At 46.6% G+C, this 17094-nt stretch overlaps 1 protein-coding gene across 1 annotated transcript in view; it reads right to left on the bottom strand.

Annotated features, from left to right (window-relative positions):
* Positions 1-17094, bottom strand: part of LOC119972132 — a 660627-nt gene that overhangs the window by 46342 nt on the left and 597191 nt on the right. The window contains exons 54-56 of the mRNA XM_038808465.1: positions 13607-13755; positions 13420-13495; positions 8619-8697 (exon numbers count right to left, since the gene is read on the bottom strand). Of these exons, the coding sequence (XP_038664393.1) occupies positions 8619-8697; positions 13420-13495; positions 13607-13755 (304 nt within the window). The remainder of the gene's footprint in view (positions 1-8618; positions 8698-13419; positions 13496-13606; positions 13756-17094) is intronic.

The following is a 17094-nucleotide window of genomic DNA, read 5'->3' as shown; positions in this document are numbered from 1 at the left end:
CCAGGTTCGATCCCGGCCCTGGGTCATTGTCCGTGTGGAGTTTGCACATTCTCGCCTTGTCTGCGTGGGTCTCACCCCCACAACCCAAAAGATGTGCCAGGTAGGTGGATTGGCCATGCTAAATTTCCCCTTAATTGGAAAACAAAATTGGATACTCTAAATGTATAATTTTTTAAAAGTGGGATTACGCGCAGCACGGTGGCCTAGTGGTTAGCACAGCCGCCTCACGGCGCTGAGGTCCCAGGTTCGATCCCGGCTCTGGGTCACTGCCCGTGTGGAGTTTGCACATTCTCCCCGTGTCTGCGTGGGTTTCACCCCCACAAACCAAAGATGTGCAGAGTAGGTGGATTGGCCACGCTAAATTGCCCCTTAATTGGAAAATATAATTGGATAATCTAAATTAAAAAAAAAAAAAGTGGGATTACTGGGTTACGGGGATAAGGTGGAGGCGTAGGCTTGAGTAGGATGCTCTTTCCATGGGCCGGTGCAGACTTGATGGGCCGAATGGTCTCTTTCTGCACTGTAAATTCTATGATGATTCTGATGGCGACAAACGACTGCTTAAAGTTGATGCTTGATAGCTGAGCAATGGATCAACTTGACTGTCCATGGATTTTTTTCTGTAGTTGTTTGACTATCTGCACATCTTCCTCCGCTTTGCCATTAGACTGAGGATACAATGTACTTGATCTTACATGTTTGAAGTCATAATACTGTGCAAATGACAACTGTGCCACTTCAGGATAGTTTGAATAGTAGTCAATTATTGGCAAATATTCTTTGCCTTCAAGGTAGAATACATCTATTCCCACCTTTTGCCAAGGAACTGACACAATTTCACCCATCTCCATTGGTCCCCTGGCTTGTTGATATTGGTATCATTGACAAGTGGTATACTTTTCTACCATTGTCTGTATATATTTATTTATTCCTGGCCAATATAACGTATCTCGCACTCTTCTCTTGTATTTCTCGATTCCAAGGTGACCCTCATGAATCTTTTGCAGTACTTCTTTGCGCAGAGAGTATGGAATAACGATTCTCTGTTGTCATAGTAACAAACCATTTGCTACACTTAGCTCTGATCGTATATTATGATACTTGGAGCATGAACCTTTTGGTCATCCATGTTGAGATTATGTATCACCATTTGCAGAGCTTCATCTTTTTCTGTCTCTGCAATAATCAGTTTTGACTTTGCATCTGACACTGATGGTGTCTTTGTGATCATATCCACATGCACTTGCGCATCCTCTCCCATGGAATTGCCATCTAGTGTTGCTGTAGCTCTTGATAGCACATCTGCTTCTACTATGTGCTTACCCGGTGTATAGATCAATTCAAAGTCATACCTCTGAAGTTTCATCATCATCTTTTGAATGCAAGGTGACATCTCACTAAGATTTTTCTTGACGATGGCTACCAACGGTCAGTCTCTACAATGAAAGTAGGTAGACCATACACGTAACTGTGGAATTTCTCTAATCCGTTGACTAATCCTAGACATTCTTTTTCAATTTGAGCATAGCGACACTCAGACTATGTCATTGATCTGGAAGCATATGCTACTGGTTTCCAATCACTACCATTTTCCTGTTCCAGCAGCTAAACCATCCTTCGAAGCATCTGTCGAAATCTTGGTGTTCTTGGTCGGGTCGAAGAATGTTAGAACTGGAGTTGGCATTCGAGCTGTTTTCAATGTGATCTACTCTTGTTCATGTTTGTCTGTCCAAGTGAAGCTGTTCACCATTTTTTAAGAACTTCTCTAAGATATGTTGTCTTCGCTGAGAGGTTTGGAATAAATATACCAATACAATTAATCATGCCTGGTACTCTCTGTACTGTCTTTTAATCTGTAGGTTGAGGCATACTCATAATGGGTTGCATTTTCATGTCATCAGGCTTTATTCCTTGAGCAGACAACCTGTCTCCAAGGAATGTCATTTCCTTCACACCAAATTGACATTTGGCCTTGTTAAGATGTAGCCCATTTTTCTTGACATTCTCTTATCAGAGCAATACTCTTATCAGCTTGGTCATTGTGTTCCTCTTGTGTGGAATCCCAAATGATGATGTCATCGACATATACTCCCAACACTCTGAATGCCTTCAACAATGTGTTGCTCTGTGGAAAATTTCTGATGCTGAGATTATTGCCTAAGGGCATTTGAAGAAAGCAATAATTACCAAACGGAGTATTGAATGTATAATACTTAGTACTGTCTTCATCTAACTGGAGTTGCCAGAATCCCTGCGAAGCATCAAGTTTGCCGAAATATGTCGCACCAGCTGATCTCACTTTTGATCTCCACTCGCTTAGGTATTGGATAGTGTTCCCTTTTTATGTTTGCATTGAGGTCTTTAGGATCCATGCATATCCTGAGATCATTATTTCATTTTTTAACACAGACCATCAAATTGACCCAATCTGTCTGCGCTTCGATCTTTTAGATCACACCAAGATGCGTCATTCTGTCTAATTCAGCTTTCAGACGGTCATGTAAGGGTGTTGGAACTCTTCTCAGAGCATGTATCACTTTCTTGTTACAACTTTCTTTACAACTTTCTTGTTTGTAAAATATTGTTTGGCAAAATGCTTTTTAGCTTTGCATTCCATGCAAAGTTTTCCATATGCTGGACATTGCCTCGGTAGGTGCCTGTTTCCACATCTTTTATAGCACAGTCAGTGCTATACGCTCTTTTTACCAGTTCCAGTGCTTCACATGCTTCAATGCCTAGCAGCGACTCATGGTCTTTATCTACTATGGAGAATTTGACTTTGTGAACTTTATCTTTTACTTGGATTTCAAGTTCACAGATGCCTAATGTGTCAATTTTCTGACCATTATAGTCCTTCAAGAAGACTGGCTTGTTTAATATTCTGGGTTTAAATTTCATAGTTTCAATATCACTGATGCTGATGAGATTCGTGCTTGCTCCTATGTCCAGTTACAATTGATGAGTGATTTATTTATCAACAACAGAACTGTCCAGTTATCTTTTGTTGCTGTTGCAATATCATTTTTATAACTTTTTGTTTCTATAGGCATCATTTTACTCTGTTTGGCTTCACGGGCTCTGTCTTCATTTGAGACTACATCGATGAAAAATGTGTCCTCCAAGTTAATATCATCAAGAGTACTGATGGACTTTTCCAGATTAACTTTCTTGTTTGTAAAATATTGTTTGGCAAAATGCTTTTTAGCTTTGCATTCCGTGCAAAGTTTTCCATATGCTGGACATTGCCTCGGTACGTGCCTGTTTCCACATCTTTTACACGTAATGGCTGCTTCTGGCAAGCGTTTAAAATGGCCACTGATGCTCAGACCACATTATACCTTCGAGTGCGTTACAACATCAATGGCGTCGGCATCACTCCTGATTTTTGCACCAAAACTCTGTGCATTCAATGTGTTTATATGCTGTGCAGCTAATTCACTCGCATGGCAAATCTTGATTGCGTCTTCTAACTGAAGCCCATTCTTCTGTGAGAAACGTTCATGCATCTTATCATTATTAATTCCGAAGACAGACTGATCTCGAATCATCAAGGATTTTAACGTTGCAAAGTTACAAGTTTGTGCTTTCAACTTGAGGTGGGTAAGAAAGCTATCATGTTAATGATGACGTTGAAGTTTTCACTATCTTTCTCCCATTCAAAAACAAATGTGTTGTAAATCTCTATCGCCGGGGGGCCTGCTACAGTTAGCAATAATGCTATTTTCCATTCATCTGGCTGCGTTTATAATCCTAATGATGCAGCATACAGTGTGAACTATTGCTTAAATGCACGCTAATTGCCATCCACATTACCAGTTACTCGAATATACTGAGGCGTTTCCAAACTTTCCATCTTCTTCTTTCACTGGTTTAGCATTCGAAGAGAGACTGGGCGGGATTCTCCGTTTCTGAGACTAAAGGCGGGATTCTCCGTTTGACGACGGCAAAATTGCAAAACGCGAATGGGTGGAATAGCTTCTGACGCCAAAATCGCGGTGAGTGTCAGTTTGATGCCAAATCGGGATGCTCTGGCACCCCGGAAATGACGTAAATGCGTTGCTCGCCTCGTGTGGGGCTAAAGTACAGTAGGCATATCATTAGCAAGTCTGACACCCTGGGTGGGATTCTCTCAGCCCATGCTGGGCCGGAGAATCAACGGGCCGGCGAGAATCGCGCGGCGCCGCCCCGACACTGGTCTGCCGATTCTCTGGAGACGGCGCAATCGGCACAGTGCCCATCGGCAGCCGCTCTACATGGCCCCGCCCGGGCGAATCTTCACCCGGGATGGGCCGAGCAGCCGTAAAAAAAAATCCAAGTCCCGCCGGCACCGTCCACGTGTGCTCTTACCCGGCGGGACCTCGGCATGCATCAACCTGGGGGCTGCCTGGTGGGGGGGCAGGGGGGATCCAACCCCGGGGGGGCCTCCGCTGTAGCCTGGCCCGCGATCGGGGCCTACTGATCGGCTGGCTGGCCTCTCGGGCTGGAGATCTCTTTTGTTCCGCGCAAGCCCCTGTAGCCCTACGTCATGTTGCGCCAGGGCCGACGCGGAGAAGTGAGCCGTTGCGCATGTGCACGTTGGAGTCGGTTCCACTGCGCATGCGCACATTGGCGCGGTTCCCACTGTGCATGCGCAGAACCGCGGTGCCCATCTGATGCTGGAACCGGCAGCTGGAGCGGCGTGAATCTCTCCAGGCCTTGCTGGCCCCCTGTAGGGGTCAGAATCGCTGCTCCTGAGGGCATGTTGACACTGTCGAGAAACGGGGCGGCATTTATGTCGGCGTCAACACTTAGCCTCAGGATCAGAGACTCCCGCCCACAATTCTCCGGGGCCTCCGGGATTCAGGGCCTCCGATGGGCTGTGTTCCCGACGCCATTATTCACTTGTGGTTTTAAAAATCATGAACCTGGCTGAGGTTGCTGAGCGAGGGAGATGAGGTAGGAAATGACGTGGAGTGATTGTGGGCTGCTGGCCCGGACACCAGCCGTGCTGGCTGCAGTGGGGCCCGATCTCCTTCCCGGGCCGGGGGAAGGGAGGGGGAGGGAGTGGCAGGCCAACCAGCTGGGGTGCCCCCCCCCCCACAGAACTGGGGAGGTGCCCACACACTGACTTCCATTATGGTGGCCATCTTGCTGTGCACCCACTGACCACCCAGCCCGGCCCCTGGTTCTACACAGTGACACCGGCCATTTGGGTGCGCACATCCCCGCACCCCACCTCCCCGCCACAGCATGGCCCCTCCTGCCCCCAAACACCCCGCCCAACCGGCCCCACCCACCGGGTGACCACCCAGGGCCACACACACGGCAGCCCCCAGTGAGGGCAGTGCCAGCCAACGGTACCCCTGGCAGCCAGGACTGGGGGCACCAACGTGGCCGGATACCGACGGGTCAGGGGTGTGGGTTGAGGGAGGGACATGCAAAGTTGGAGCTCACAGTGCCAACCAGGGCCACCGTGTAGACCATCAAGCTTGGTTGGGCATGGGAGTATGTGCTATGCTAACATGTTGGCTGCAGGCAATGGCATTTAGCCATCAACCAGCAATGCTGGCTACCGTGGTGATGGTTGGAGCTCTGCAAGATGCCCTGTGGCCGCGTGAGCGGGAGCAGCTCGAAGAAGTGGGGGAAGCTACAGCAGCAGAGTGGGCAACAGCAGAGAAATGGGCTGCAGAGAAACGGGCTACAGAGGGGCAGGTGGCAGCCGCACAGGCTGGAGGACCAGCTGCCCAACAAGCCAAGGAGGAGGAGATGCCAGGGAGATGCCGCATGAGGCCTCGTGTGTACCCGTAATGTCTGTCATTCGAGGACTTGCCTGACCGGGCATGCCGTCGGAGAATATGGATGAGCAGGGAGACATTGCGACAGATCTGCCAGATGATGGCACACCTGGCACCGTGAGGGTATGGGGAGGACATCTGCTCCCGGTAGCCGTCAAGGTGACGGTCGCCCAAAATGTCTATACACAGGGTGCTTCCAGGTGCTGAATGGGGACCTCTCCGGGATCTCACAGAACTCGGCGCACAGGTGCCTCCACGCTGTCATTTGCCCAGGTGGAGCAAAACATCCATTTCCATGTGAACCGAGCCCACCCGGTTCCCGGGCAGCAGGGTTCGCTGCTATCGCTAGGCTGCCCCAGGTCCAGGGGGCGATTGATGGGATGCATGTTGCCCTACGGGCACCGGGGGACATGGCACTAACTGAAGGGGGTACCACTCAATGAACGTTCAGCTGGTCTGTGGCCATCAGCTGCGCATCGTGCACGTCTGCGCCCGATACCCAGGCAGTGTGCACGACTCCTTCATCCTGGCACATTTGTGATTCCTGACACGTTCGAGGCCCCCCCTCCCCCCAAACTCGGTGATTCCTGACATGTACGAGGGGCACCGACACCTCCACCCCATCCCCCCCCAGCTGAGTGGTTGGCTTCTGGGTGACTAGGGTTACCCACTGTGGCCTTGGCTGATGACACCTATCCGGAGGCCATAGACCGCGCAGAGGCTCACTACAACGATGCTCATAAAGCGACCAGGAGTGTGATTCAGGTGCTTGGACTGCTCTGGAGGGGCCCTCCAGTATGATACATAGATATATACCTACATAGAAGATAGTAGCAGGAGCAGGGGTTTTGGCCCTTCGAGCCTGCTCTGCCATTTATCACAATCATGACTGATCATCCAACTCAATAGCCTAATCCTGCTTTCTCACCATTGCCTTTGATCCCATTCTCCCCAAGTGCTATATCTAGCTGCCTCTTGAATATATTCAATGTTTTAGCATCAACTACTTCTTGTGGTAATGAATTCCACAGGCTCACCACTCTTTGGGTGAAGAAATGTCTCCTCATCTCTGTCCAAAATGGTTTTCCCTGAATCCTCAGCATGTGACCCCTGGTTCTGGACACACCCACCATCGGGAACATCTTCCCTGCATCTACCATGTCTAGTCCTGTTAGAATGTTATAAGTCTCTATGAGATCCCCCCTCATTCTTCTGAACTCCAGCGAGAACAATCCTAATCTAGTCAATCTCTCCTCAAATGACAGTCCCTGGAATCAGTCTGGTAAACCTTCGCTGCACTCCCTCGAGAGCAAGAACATCTTTCCTCAGAAAAGGAGATGAAAACTGCACACAATATTCTAGGTGTGGCCTCACCAAGGCCCTGTATAATTGCAGCAACACATCCCTGCTTCAAAACCTCTCACAATGAAGGCCAACATCCCATTAGCCTTCTTTACCGCCTGCTGCACCTGCATGCTTCCCTTCAGCAATGGTGCACAAGGACACCCAGGTCCCGCTGCAGACTCCCCTCTCCCAATTTACAACCATTCAGGTAGTAATCTGCCTTCCTGTTTTTGCTTCCAAAGTTAATAACTACACGCTTATCCAAATTATATTGCATCTGCCATTGATTTTCCCATTCACCCACCCTGTCCAGATCATGCTGTAGGATCCCTGTATCCTCGCTGTCGAGGTGCTGGATGGAGCATTGCGATCTGGCGTCAAATTGGTGCCTCCTGCAATTTTGACATCGGAACCGATTCTCTGCCCAATTGCCTTTCCCAATTTCGGGGTCGGCTATCTGAGACTCCCGCCCCATGTCTTTCAAACGTTCACACTTCAGATCTTCAGTTTGTAGATCATCACTTCTGGTACCATGTTATGTTCTAGTGCATGGACAATGATTGAGTCAGTGCACCAAAGAATATCTAGTTCTAGATTAGTTGAATTGATTATTGTATAACAAACTGTGGGTTGGAAACTAATACTAACAAACTGGAACAATCACAAACACAACCATGAGGACTTCTCCTACAGGCTCCCCCTAGGTTCCAGTGTCACATCGTATAACTTGCCTGCCACCTAGTTGTCGGAGGTCAAACCTTTTTACATGTACAATTGCTTATGCATATCACTACACCCATGGCCACAACCATGTAGAAGGACAAGAATGGCAGGTACATTGGAATACCACCTTCTGGAGGTTCCCCTCCAAGCTACCCACCATCCTGACTTGGAAATATATCACTGTTCTTTCGATGTTAATGCATCAAAATCTCAGAATTATTTTGCTAACAGCACTGTGGGTGTACCTACACCACATGAACGGCAAAAGGTCAAGAAGGCAGCTCATCACCACCTTCTCAAGGGCAATTAGGGATGTGCAGCAAAGCTAACATAGAATTACATAGTATTTACAGTGCAGAAGGAGGCCATTCGGCCCATCAAGTCTGCACCGGCTCTTGGAAAGATCACCCTACCCCCTACCCAAGGTCAACACCTCCACTTTATCCCCATAACTCAGAAACCCCACCCAACACTAAGGGCAATTTATCATGGCCAATCCACCTAACCCGCACATCTTTGGACTGTGGGAGGAAACCGGAGCACCCGGAGGAAACCCACGCACACACGGGGAGGATGTGCAGACTCCGCACAGACAGTGACCCAAGCCGGAATCGAACCTGGGACCCTGGAGCTGTGAAGCGATTGTGCTATCCACAATGCTACCGTGCTGCCCTAAATGAACATCCCATAAATTAACTTAAAAAAAACATAAATTAAGCATTGAATGTCCTCCTTCAGTGCTGCATTAACAAAATGTACATAGAAATTCGTACTCACTCATTTAGTGTAAAAACATAAACCATCTTTGGGGAAGTAACTTCAGTTATATATATATCCTTAATATATATCTTGAGATCTGAAAAAGAAATTCAATAATTCTAGCAGCAATTCAAAATAAATTAATTTCTTAAAGAAACAAAATAGTGCAAAATTATGCAATTTTTTTTAATTCAGCGAGTTGGCATTCACAAATTTTCTAGATGCAAAATAGGGCACCAATGAGTGGAATTTAGCAAACAAATGTTCCTCATTGGAATGGTGCCTGAAACCATGTTGGCTCAAAGATGTTCAATAAATATCTCTGATGTCTGCTTGTAATAAATGCAAGCATCATTTAAATGTATTAATAAAAATCATGTGGTTGAAAGTTGTGAAATTATTGTCTATGGGCTGCTCAAATGTCACTACCTTTGCCCCCCAACCAGGGGATCTTTATCTCCATTAAGGTAAGTCTCTGGTTAGGTGTTTTACGATTATAGGTTGCTTTTGGTTCAGGTTTTTGGCTCATTTAGCATGTTGGTCTGTCCAATAGGTTTGCAGAGTGAGTGATTCAGATCTGTTTCACAGGATTTAGGTGTTCTCAGTTGTTGAATGTGGGCCCAGCCTTGAGGCTCCCAACTCACAAGGTGCAGCAGCAAGAAAGGCAGCAAAGCCCACCATTGCCTGCAAGAAGGGAATGAAAGAAGGCAGGGTTCAATTCCATGTGGGAATTCCTGAGAATAACATCATGCCTGAACCTCAGAGAGGAATATTGTGTGAGACAGTCTCTTGCCTGCGCCACCTATTGGAGTGAGAATAGAAGTCCAAAGCCACGGTTTGTACTACACAGTCTGAGCCAATGAAGGTCATTGTGGTTTTTAACCTATATAACCCTGCTTCTTTCCAAATTGTTTCTGTGGATGTCAACAACTCAGCTCCTTTGCTTTGCACATGCAATCATGAAGATGTTAGCAGCAGGGAGAGATCTGGGATAATTTCACCTTTTTCTCACATTTCAATTGACTCTAACAAGATGTATTTTTAAGGAGTGTTTTAACCCAGGTTCCAAATCAGGTAGGTGTGTGACCTGGAGGTGCTGGTGTTCCCATGCGCCTGCTGCTCTTTGTGCGACTATGTGGCAGAGGTCACAGGTGTGGAAGGTGCTATCGAAAGAGTCTTGGGGGGTTTCGACAGTGCTTCTTTTAGGTACAGTAAGAAGTTTTACAACACCAGGCAGGAATGAACCCGCCCATCAGGAAACATTTCAGCAGTCAAGGGCATTCAGCCTCTGACCTTCGGGTAAGCATTCTCCAAGGCAGCCTTCAGGATACACGATAACGCAGAATCGCTGAGGAGAAACTGATAGCCAAGTTCTGCACACATGAGTACAGCCTCAACCGGGACGTTGGATTTATGTCTCACTACATTCACCCACCACGTACAGCCACAGACTGATCGGCGCCACTCCCTTTATTCAGAAAGCCCAACTGCCAAGGTCAATGACCCCTAAGGACCTGCCCAGCTACCAAGGCACCCGCCCCTTTATTGGCCGAAATCGAAGACAGTGATCAGAGCTCTGTCGAACTATTAGGTCCAAGGTTAAGGACCGCCCCAAAGAGCGCAAAATCCCAGGGGGATAAAAGAGAGCACAGCCATGTGGTCTGTCTCTTTTAGATCCGGCCTGTGCCAACCCAATTGCAGCAGGAACAGCCAGCCAAGTTCAAGACCAACGATTGCTACCTGACGGATGAGCCCAGCAGAGACAGAGCCACTTTCTTCCAACCAGCCAAGTGAAATCCAAATAAAGGCCTTATCCATTTGCACAGTGCCGGTTGCCCTGAAGTTAAGTATAGGTTATTGTAGCTGATAGATGTAGTTTAACTCGCAGTAGATATTGTGTTTGCATGTCGAGGTAACTCTTGTGTATGGAAATAAAACATCTTTTGGGCTAACTAACTGGTTGTGTGGTCATTCGCAGCAAAAAGCATGTCACTTATGATGATTGTCTTTCCTCTAAACCTTCTGTTTGAAATTCAGACTTCTTTCTCTCTCTCTTCCCGTATCATGACTTTTGTTTCTGCCTGGATTGTTGCTTTTCTCCTGCCTGTGCTAAATGTGGCTTAGCAGTGTAAACCTCACTCGAGGTTGCTTCCAGTAATCAATTCAACTGGAACTTTGCTGCCAGTTGTGTTAGATGTGTTACAATAAATAAACAAAAGTATTGTCAATTTGTGATTCAATAGGGGGTGATTATCTGGAAAGGTTTTTAAGTTTGGGAGCAAGTGGGAATTACCCCGAGCTTCCCGGCGCTCGGCCCAGCGAATCCGGCAACACAATTCAACGTTAAATGGTCCACTTAGCAAGGTCTGATGGGCTTCCCACCACAAATGCTGGCTCACTAGCTGATTCGCCGGGACCTCGCTTGCCAGCCCCTCGCTAACAAGTTTGAGCGGCACTTAAGCAGCACTAACTCAGCTAAGCCCAGCCAGCTGGCAACAATGGTGCCGAGGAGACAGGCCCCAAGATTTGGGGATGCGGTGGAGTCCAGGAGGGATGTCCTGTTCCCCTGAGGTCCCGGACAGTGAGCCACAAGGCAGCCTGTGCTGCCTGGGACAAGGTGGAGGCAGCCGTCAGCTCGGGGAGTGTGACCAGGAGAACTGGCCTTCAGTGCCGGAAAAATGTCAAGGACCTACATCGGGTACCATGAATGCTCCCTCCCCCCAAGGAAGCATTCGCCCCCCAGGCAACCCCCAGCCCTCCAATCCCCCAACTCCACCTTCACACCCCCTCTCCCGCCACTGTGAACCACGCGTGTGGCTAATGAGGCCCTCTCTGTGTCTCCTCAGGAAAAGCTCTCCCACAATCGGTGGGAGAGCACCCAGGCTGGCGTTGAAGTGCCAGGCATCAGGATCCTCCCCTCCTTTGAGGAGCGGGCCCTGGAGGTGACCGGTGTGGTCGAGGACAAGGGGTTACCAACGCGGAGGCTGGCGGATGGCACAGAGGTGAGGAACCACCGGGCTCCACCTGGAGGACCTGTCAAATGCGAATACTGATTGCCTTACAGACTGACCCATCCCTCCCACTGACAACATGTCCATTCTCCCGCAGGTCCTCCAGCCGACCCATCCTGGGGGGCCCCCCTCCTGACTCCGAGGAGAACACCTCGGAGGGGAGATCCGAGGTTGCAATTTTATGGTCACAGCACAGCTGTTATCCACGATACACACACCCCAGTGGGAAATGTTAATCGTCAAGCCCCTGGGCACAATCTGGTGAGTACCGTACTGCTGATGATGCACATCTGATGGAGGCAGGAACCCCCAGGCGAGACAGCAGTCAGAGGGCTGCTGGATCCCAGGACCCAGCTGCGTCCTAGCCTGATGCTGAGCATCTGGAAGTGGGTTACCCGGAGCTGATGGAGACGATAGGGAGCAGCTGGGACATTCAGAGGTCACTCCGCCCCAAGGTGGACCCAGGGCCCTCTGGGCATTGATCAGGAGGAGGGGGCGCTGTGTGCAAATCTGGCCCCATTCCATGGAGTGGCAACGGTGGGCACCATCTCCCCCGAGTTCCACCCCTCTGATGAGGCCACATTGGACAGGGTTGCACGGCTGAGCCGGGCTCTCCGGTCCCAGAGGACACCCGCCAGGAGCATCGAGGCCCATGGGACGAGGTAGGCAGCCGCTGCCTCCAATTCAGAAGTGTATCCTGGGGAAACACCAAGATGTTTGAGGAGATGTCAGAAAGCAGGAGACTCCATCTCAACAACCAGTGGTTAAGTTTGATTTGTAAATAAATGAAAAATAAGAAAAATGTATATGTTGTATGGGATTTGTACATTTTGTAACTTTTTAATGAAGGAGGAAGGAATGTAACAGCATCCTGTTGTTGCCATTTGTATAAGCACATATTTAAACAAAAATCGAACAAACCAGTTCAGTTAGGTTCTAGAACTCCATGCGTAAGCACCAGTCCTTTCAAGATATCACAGCAGGCACAATTGATAAATGAAGCTCTGACCAACTGTCACGGAGGGTGGTTCTTTTGAAGCATCTCAATGACATGGTCCATCAAGGATGACATGGTAGAATGATAAAAGAGGCAGTACAATTAATCACGATGTCGCCTATTATATCAGCAGACACTGGTAATCACTATGGGAAATTGCCTTAATGCTCGCCCCCTCGTAAGATCTGCTGTGGGATTCTCCATTGGCGGGATCATCCGCTTGCCGACAGTGCACCCAAGCCTGTGGGTTTCCCATGGCATGGGCTGGCCACAATGGGAAACCCCATTGCCGGAATGGAGGATCCCGCTGCCGGCTGATGCACGCCGGAAATTGGTGCTGGCGGGACGGAGAATCCCACCCCTGAACTATGGAGATCTTATTCTGCAGTGGCAAAAATGAACCTCTTTGAAATTATCATAGGCAGTAGGACCTTCAGTTCATCAACCATCAAACTATGTTGTGTGTCGTGCTGTTCTATTACTTGCATGCTTGGTTTGGCCATCAATTCTTCACCCTCTCTCCTGTCAGCCTTGGCAAAGTCTCTCAAAATGTTGAAATATATTTTGAGCCTTATCAGCAATACTGTAGTGAGGTTTTGAATCTGTCATTCACACCGCTTACCTGTCTCTCCTAATATGGCAACTAAAAAAAAAATTCTTGTAGTTTGTGCAGATGTGTGGAAATAGCTCTTGCTTGACCGTAGAGAGCATCAAAACCGCAAGGGCAAAATTGGGAGTGAAAGAAATTAGGGCAAAAAGAAAATAATTAAGAAAGAACTTGCTCTTCAATGTTGGCAAAAATAAAACTTACTCTTTATACTGCTGATGTACAACTCAACTAAGCGTAGTTTTCCCAGCTCCACGGCACTAATTTCAAACAGATATGACTGAAAAAAAGGACATATGTCCATCAATATATTCAGTGAGAATTTTCCATGACATAATAAGAAGACATTGTATATATTTTTTAAATACATGCTGTCTGATGCATTAAGTACCTGTCTACCTCCTGTTTCTTTGTGTAAAGGTTTGAGAAGGCTTCTGTCACCTGTATCACCACCGGCACCATACAAACACAAAGAAACAGTAGGAGGATGTTCCATGTCCAAAAAGTCACTGCAGTGCATCTTTATCTGATATGTGAGAACTACAAAAAAAGAAGTAGCAACATTGTAATGACAGCACTAAAATACGGACCAATTAAATTGTATTTTAAATGCAGTAAATAATATTTAATTTCCAATATCATCCCCAGATCTTGCTTTCTACTATATATCTTAAATTAAATTTAAAAGTGAGGGTAGGTTTTCATTCGCAGAGCTGCCTGTTTTCATGCAATCTTGTGGTGTAGAAAAGCGACAAGTAGGCTGATATATCTTACTACATGATCACGTTCCAATAAATTGTCACCACTCTCAGGAAACAAAAGTCATATCTATAACACACCCCATATGTAAATTGGGATTGATGAGCACGGCGTCAAATAGTGATCTTAAAATGACCAAGGGAAAAAGCAACAGGAGGGGCAGCAAAGCACTATCCCATAAATGGATATCACATTGTTGGAGAATTTTATTGTATGCTTTGACTTTGATCTTTCATTATTTGGACTCAGGACGGGCTTCCAAGCATTATCTGGCCATTTACTGCAAGTATCAAATTATTTGCTGTGACCGTTGCACTTTTTATCTCTTAACTCTAATCTCTTAAGTGGAATAAGGGACATTGGAATGGAGGTATTATATGTACATGGAATAACAAGTACATAGCAAATTTTCATCCATTAGATCATGTGAATCTCTTAATGGATCATGGGAACCCATGACTTGGCCAACCTTGTGAGTTAACGAATTAAACCATTTCCAGCACCAGTTTACCATGTCCATGGGGGTTGAGATTACTCTGACTGTCCGTGCCTCCATCACCCTCTTGCAAAAGTTCAGATCAGTACCAAATCAGGAGAACTTATTATGTCTGCCAGAAGTCTGAAAATCTGGGATGTCCTTAACAATGAAACTGTAAACCATTCTCTGCTCTCTTGTTTCCTTCAATTTAAGTGCTTCACACCCTTTAAGCTAAACTACATTGCCCTCCCACTCAATAACAGTAACCTAGTTAGCATAGCGAATACTGCTGCGTACTACTTCTGTATATATAATAGGGCCCCCTGCATGAAAATGTTCCGAGATGTATCACTTTGGTGGTGGACATCTTGCCTCACAAACAAACAACCAATCAGAGGGAATTCTAATCTGTAATGTCATCGAATTGTAACAAATTATCATAATATTAGTCCATTCACTTTAATAAACAGTTTAAATGACTTCCCATCAGAGCACAGCAAATATAGGGCGAGCAGGTGATTTCCCTCCTGCAGAACAAACTTGTGTTTAAGAAAATACCAACCTCCCCTCAAACCCCACAGGAACCCCTCACTGACAATCTCCACCACTCCTCTTGCCTCCTGTCCTACCCACTTAACCTTACACAATTACTTTTTCCCTGGCTTTTCGAGGTGGCTGGACCTTTAAACCTACCTGCTGTACGGTAGCTAGTTCCATTAAAAAGTGGGTTTATCTTCCTTTACCTGCACTCAACTGAAGGGTTTGGAAATGCGTTGGACTGCACATTTCTCACGCCGTCCGAGTTTGAAGATCTGGTGAGAAAGGTGCAACTGCATTGCAGTGTAAGTAAATGGGAGCAGAGTGACAAACTGACTGTGATTGCTAATCCACGGAAGTTCTGACCCTCCATAAACTGGTGAACAGGCTGTGGGTGCCACTCGTGTTGTTCCACCCTATTAAATGCAAATATCTTGGAGCTTATGAAGTTCAGATTTGTAGGATGGAGGAAATGGAAGCAGTGAAAACTCGGAAGGATTAGGCTATCTGAGGCTTCCAGAGGGCATGAAGTTACTTACCTACTCCACTGGCAAAGGAAATTTGCATGGCTTTCTCTTCCGGTGGAGACCAACATTACTGAGTAATACAATTTGCCAGCTTGACCTCTTATTGTCCACCCTGATTAGTTCCCATGTTACTGATATAATTTTTAACTCTTTTTCCACATAGACTAACAGAATCTAATAGAGAGCTTATATCAAATTGTATCATAAAATATATTCATGATCACGTGGTTTATTAACAGGAGCCTTTGTATAAGAAAGGGGCAGCACGGTAGCATGGTGGTTAGCATAAATGCTTCACAGCTCCAGGGTCCCAGGTTCAATTCCCGGCTGGGTCACTGTCTGTGCGGAGTCTGCACGTCCTCCCCGTGTGTGCGTGGGTTTCCTCCGGGTGCTCCGGTTTCCTCCCACAGTCCAAAGATGTGCGGGTTAGGTGGATTGGCCACGCTAAATTGCCCTTAGTGTCAAAGTAAGGTTAATGGGGGGGGGGGGGCTACTGGTTTGGGTGGATACGTTAGGCTTGAGTAGGGTGATCATTGCTCGGCACAACATCGAGGGCCGAAGGGCCTGTTCTGTGCTGTACTGTTCTATGTCTAAAGGAAGCCATTTGGACATTGGTGACCATGCCAGTTCTCTGAAAGTGCTGTTCATTTAATCGCATTTCATCGTCCTTTCTACATCCTTTAGAATTTTCTTTTCTCAATATTTATCCATTTCTTGTTCAAATGCAATTGTGAATTTTGCTTCCACTTCTATTTTTGATGAGGCATTCCAACAACACCAGAGGAAATAAAACCTGCAAACCTCTCTCTTCATTCTTTGGATAATAATCTCAAATTTATGTAGTTGAGCTATTGGATCACTGACCGGTGGAATTGTTTATTCAGCAGCATCTATTGAAACTCCTCATAATTTTGAAGAGCTCCAGTTTTTCTATCTTTGCTTGAAGCTAAAGAAATTGCTGCCAGCAGACATTTTTCTTCCATCAGCCCTGTGTATTATTTATGCCGACTCCACCTTGCCAGTTTTTCGCTTCTACCTATCAATCCATTTTTACTTTGTTTCACACTCTCAGTGTCTTGCATATAACTCTCATTGCTTAATTTTATTTCAAATGCATGTCTACTTTTGTATCCTGTACGTTTCACTACTGCCGAACCATTTTCTGATCCATACCATGGGACTTTACAGGTCATTAGATGTACACCCATTTCTCTTTTTTTTCCCTGTTCTGTTCCTTCTTAAATGTTGTTGTTCTGTGATATCTTTTGGTTCCAACTAATAGTCTATACGTGAAACTGATGTCTTGATCGATGCTTCTTAATCTCCTAAGTGCCTCCACTGTTTTCTAATAATAATCTTTAATAATTTTTATTGTCACAAGTAGGCTTACATTAACACTGCAATGAAGTTACTGTGAAAATTCCCTGGTCACCATATTCCGGCGCCTGTTCGGGTACACAGAGGAAACATTCAGAATGCCCAAATTACCTAACAGAACGTTTTTCGGGACTTGTGGGAGGAAACAGGAGCACCCGGAAGAAACCCACGCAGACACAGGGGGCGCGATTCTCCGATGCC

Source organism: Scyliorhinus canicula, chromosome 10, assembly GCF_902713615.1.
Source record: "Scyliorhinus canicula chromosome 10, sScyCan1.1, whole genome shotgun sequence".
NCBI classification, from domain to species: Eukaryota; Metazoa; Chordata; class Chondrichthyes; order Carcharhiniformes; family Scyliorhinidae; genus Scyliorhinus; species Scyliorhinus canicula.
The sequence above is the reverse complement of the archived record's forward strand: the minus strand, read 5'-3'. Positions and strand labels throughout refer to the sequence as shown.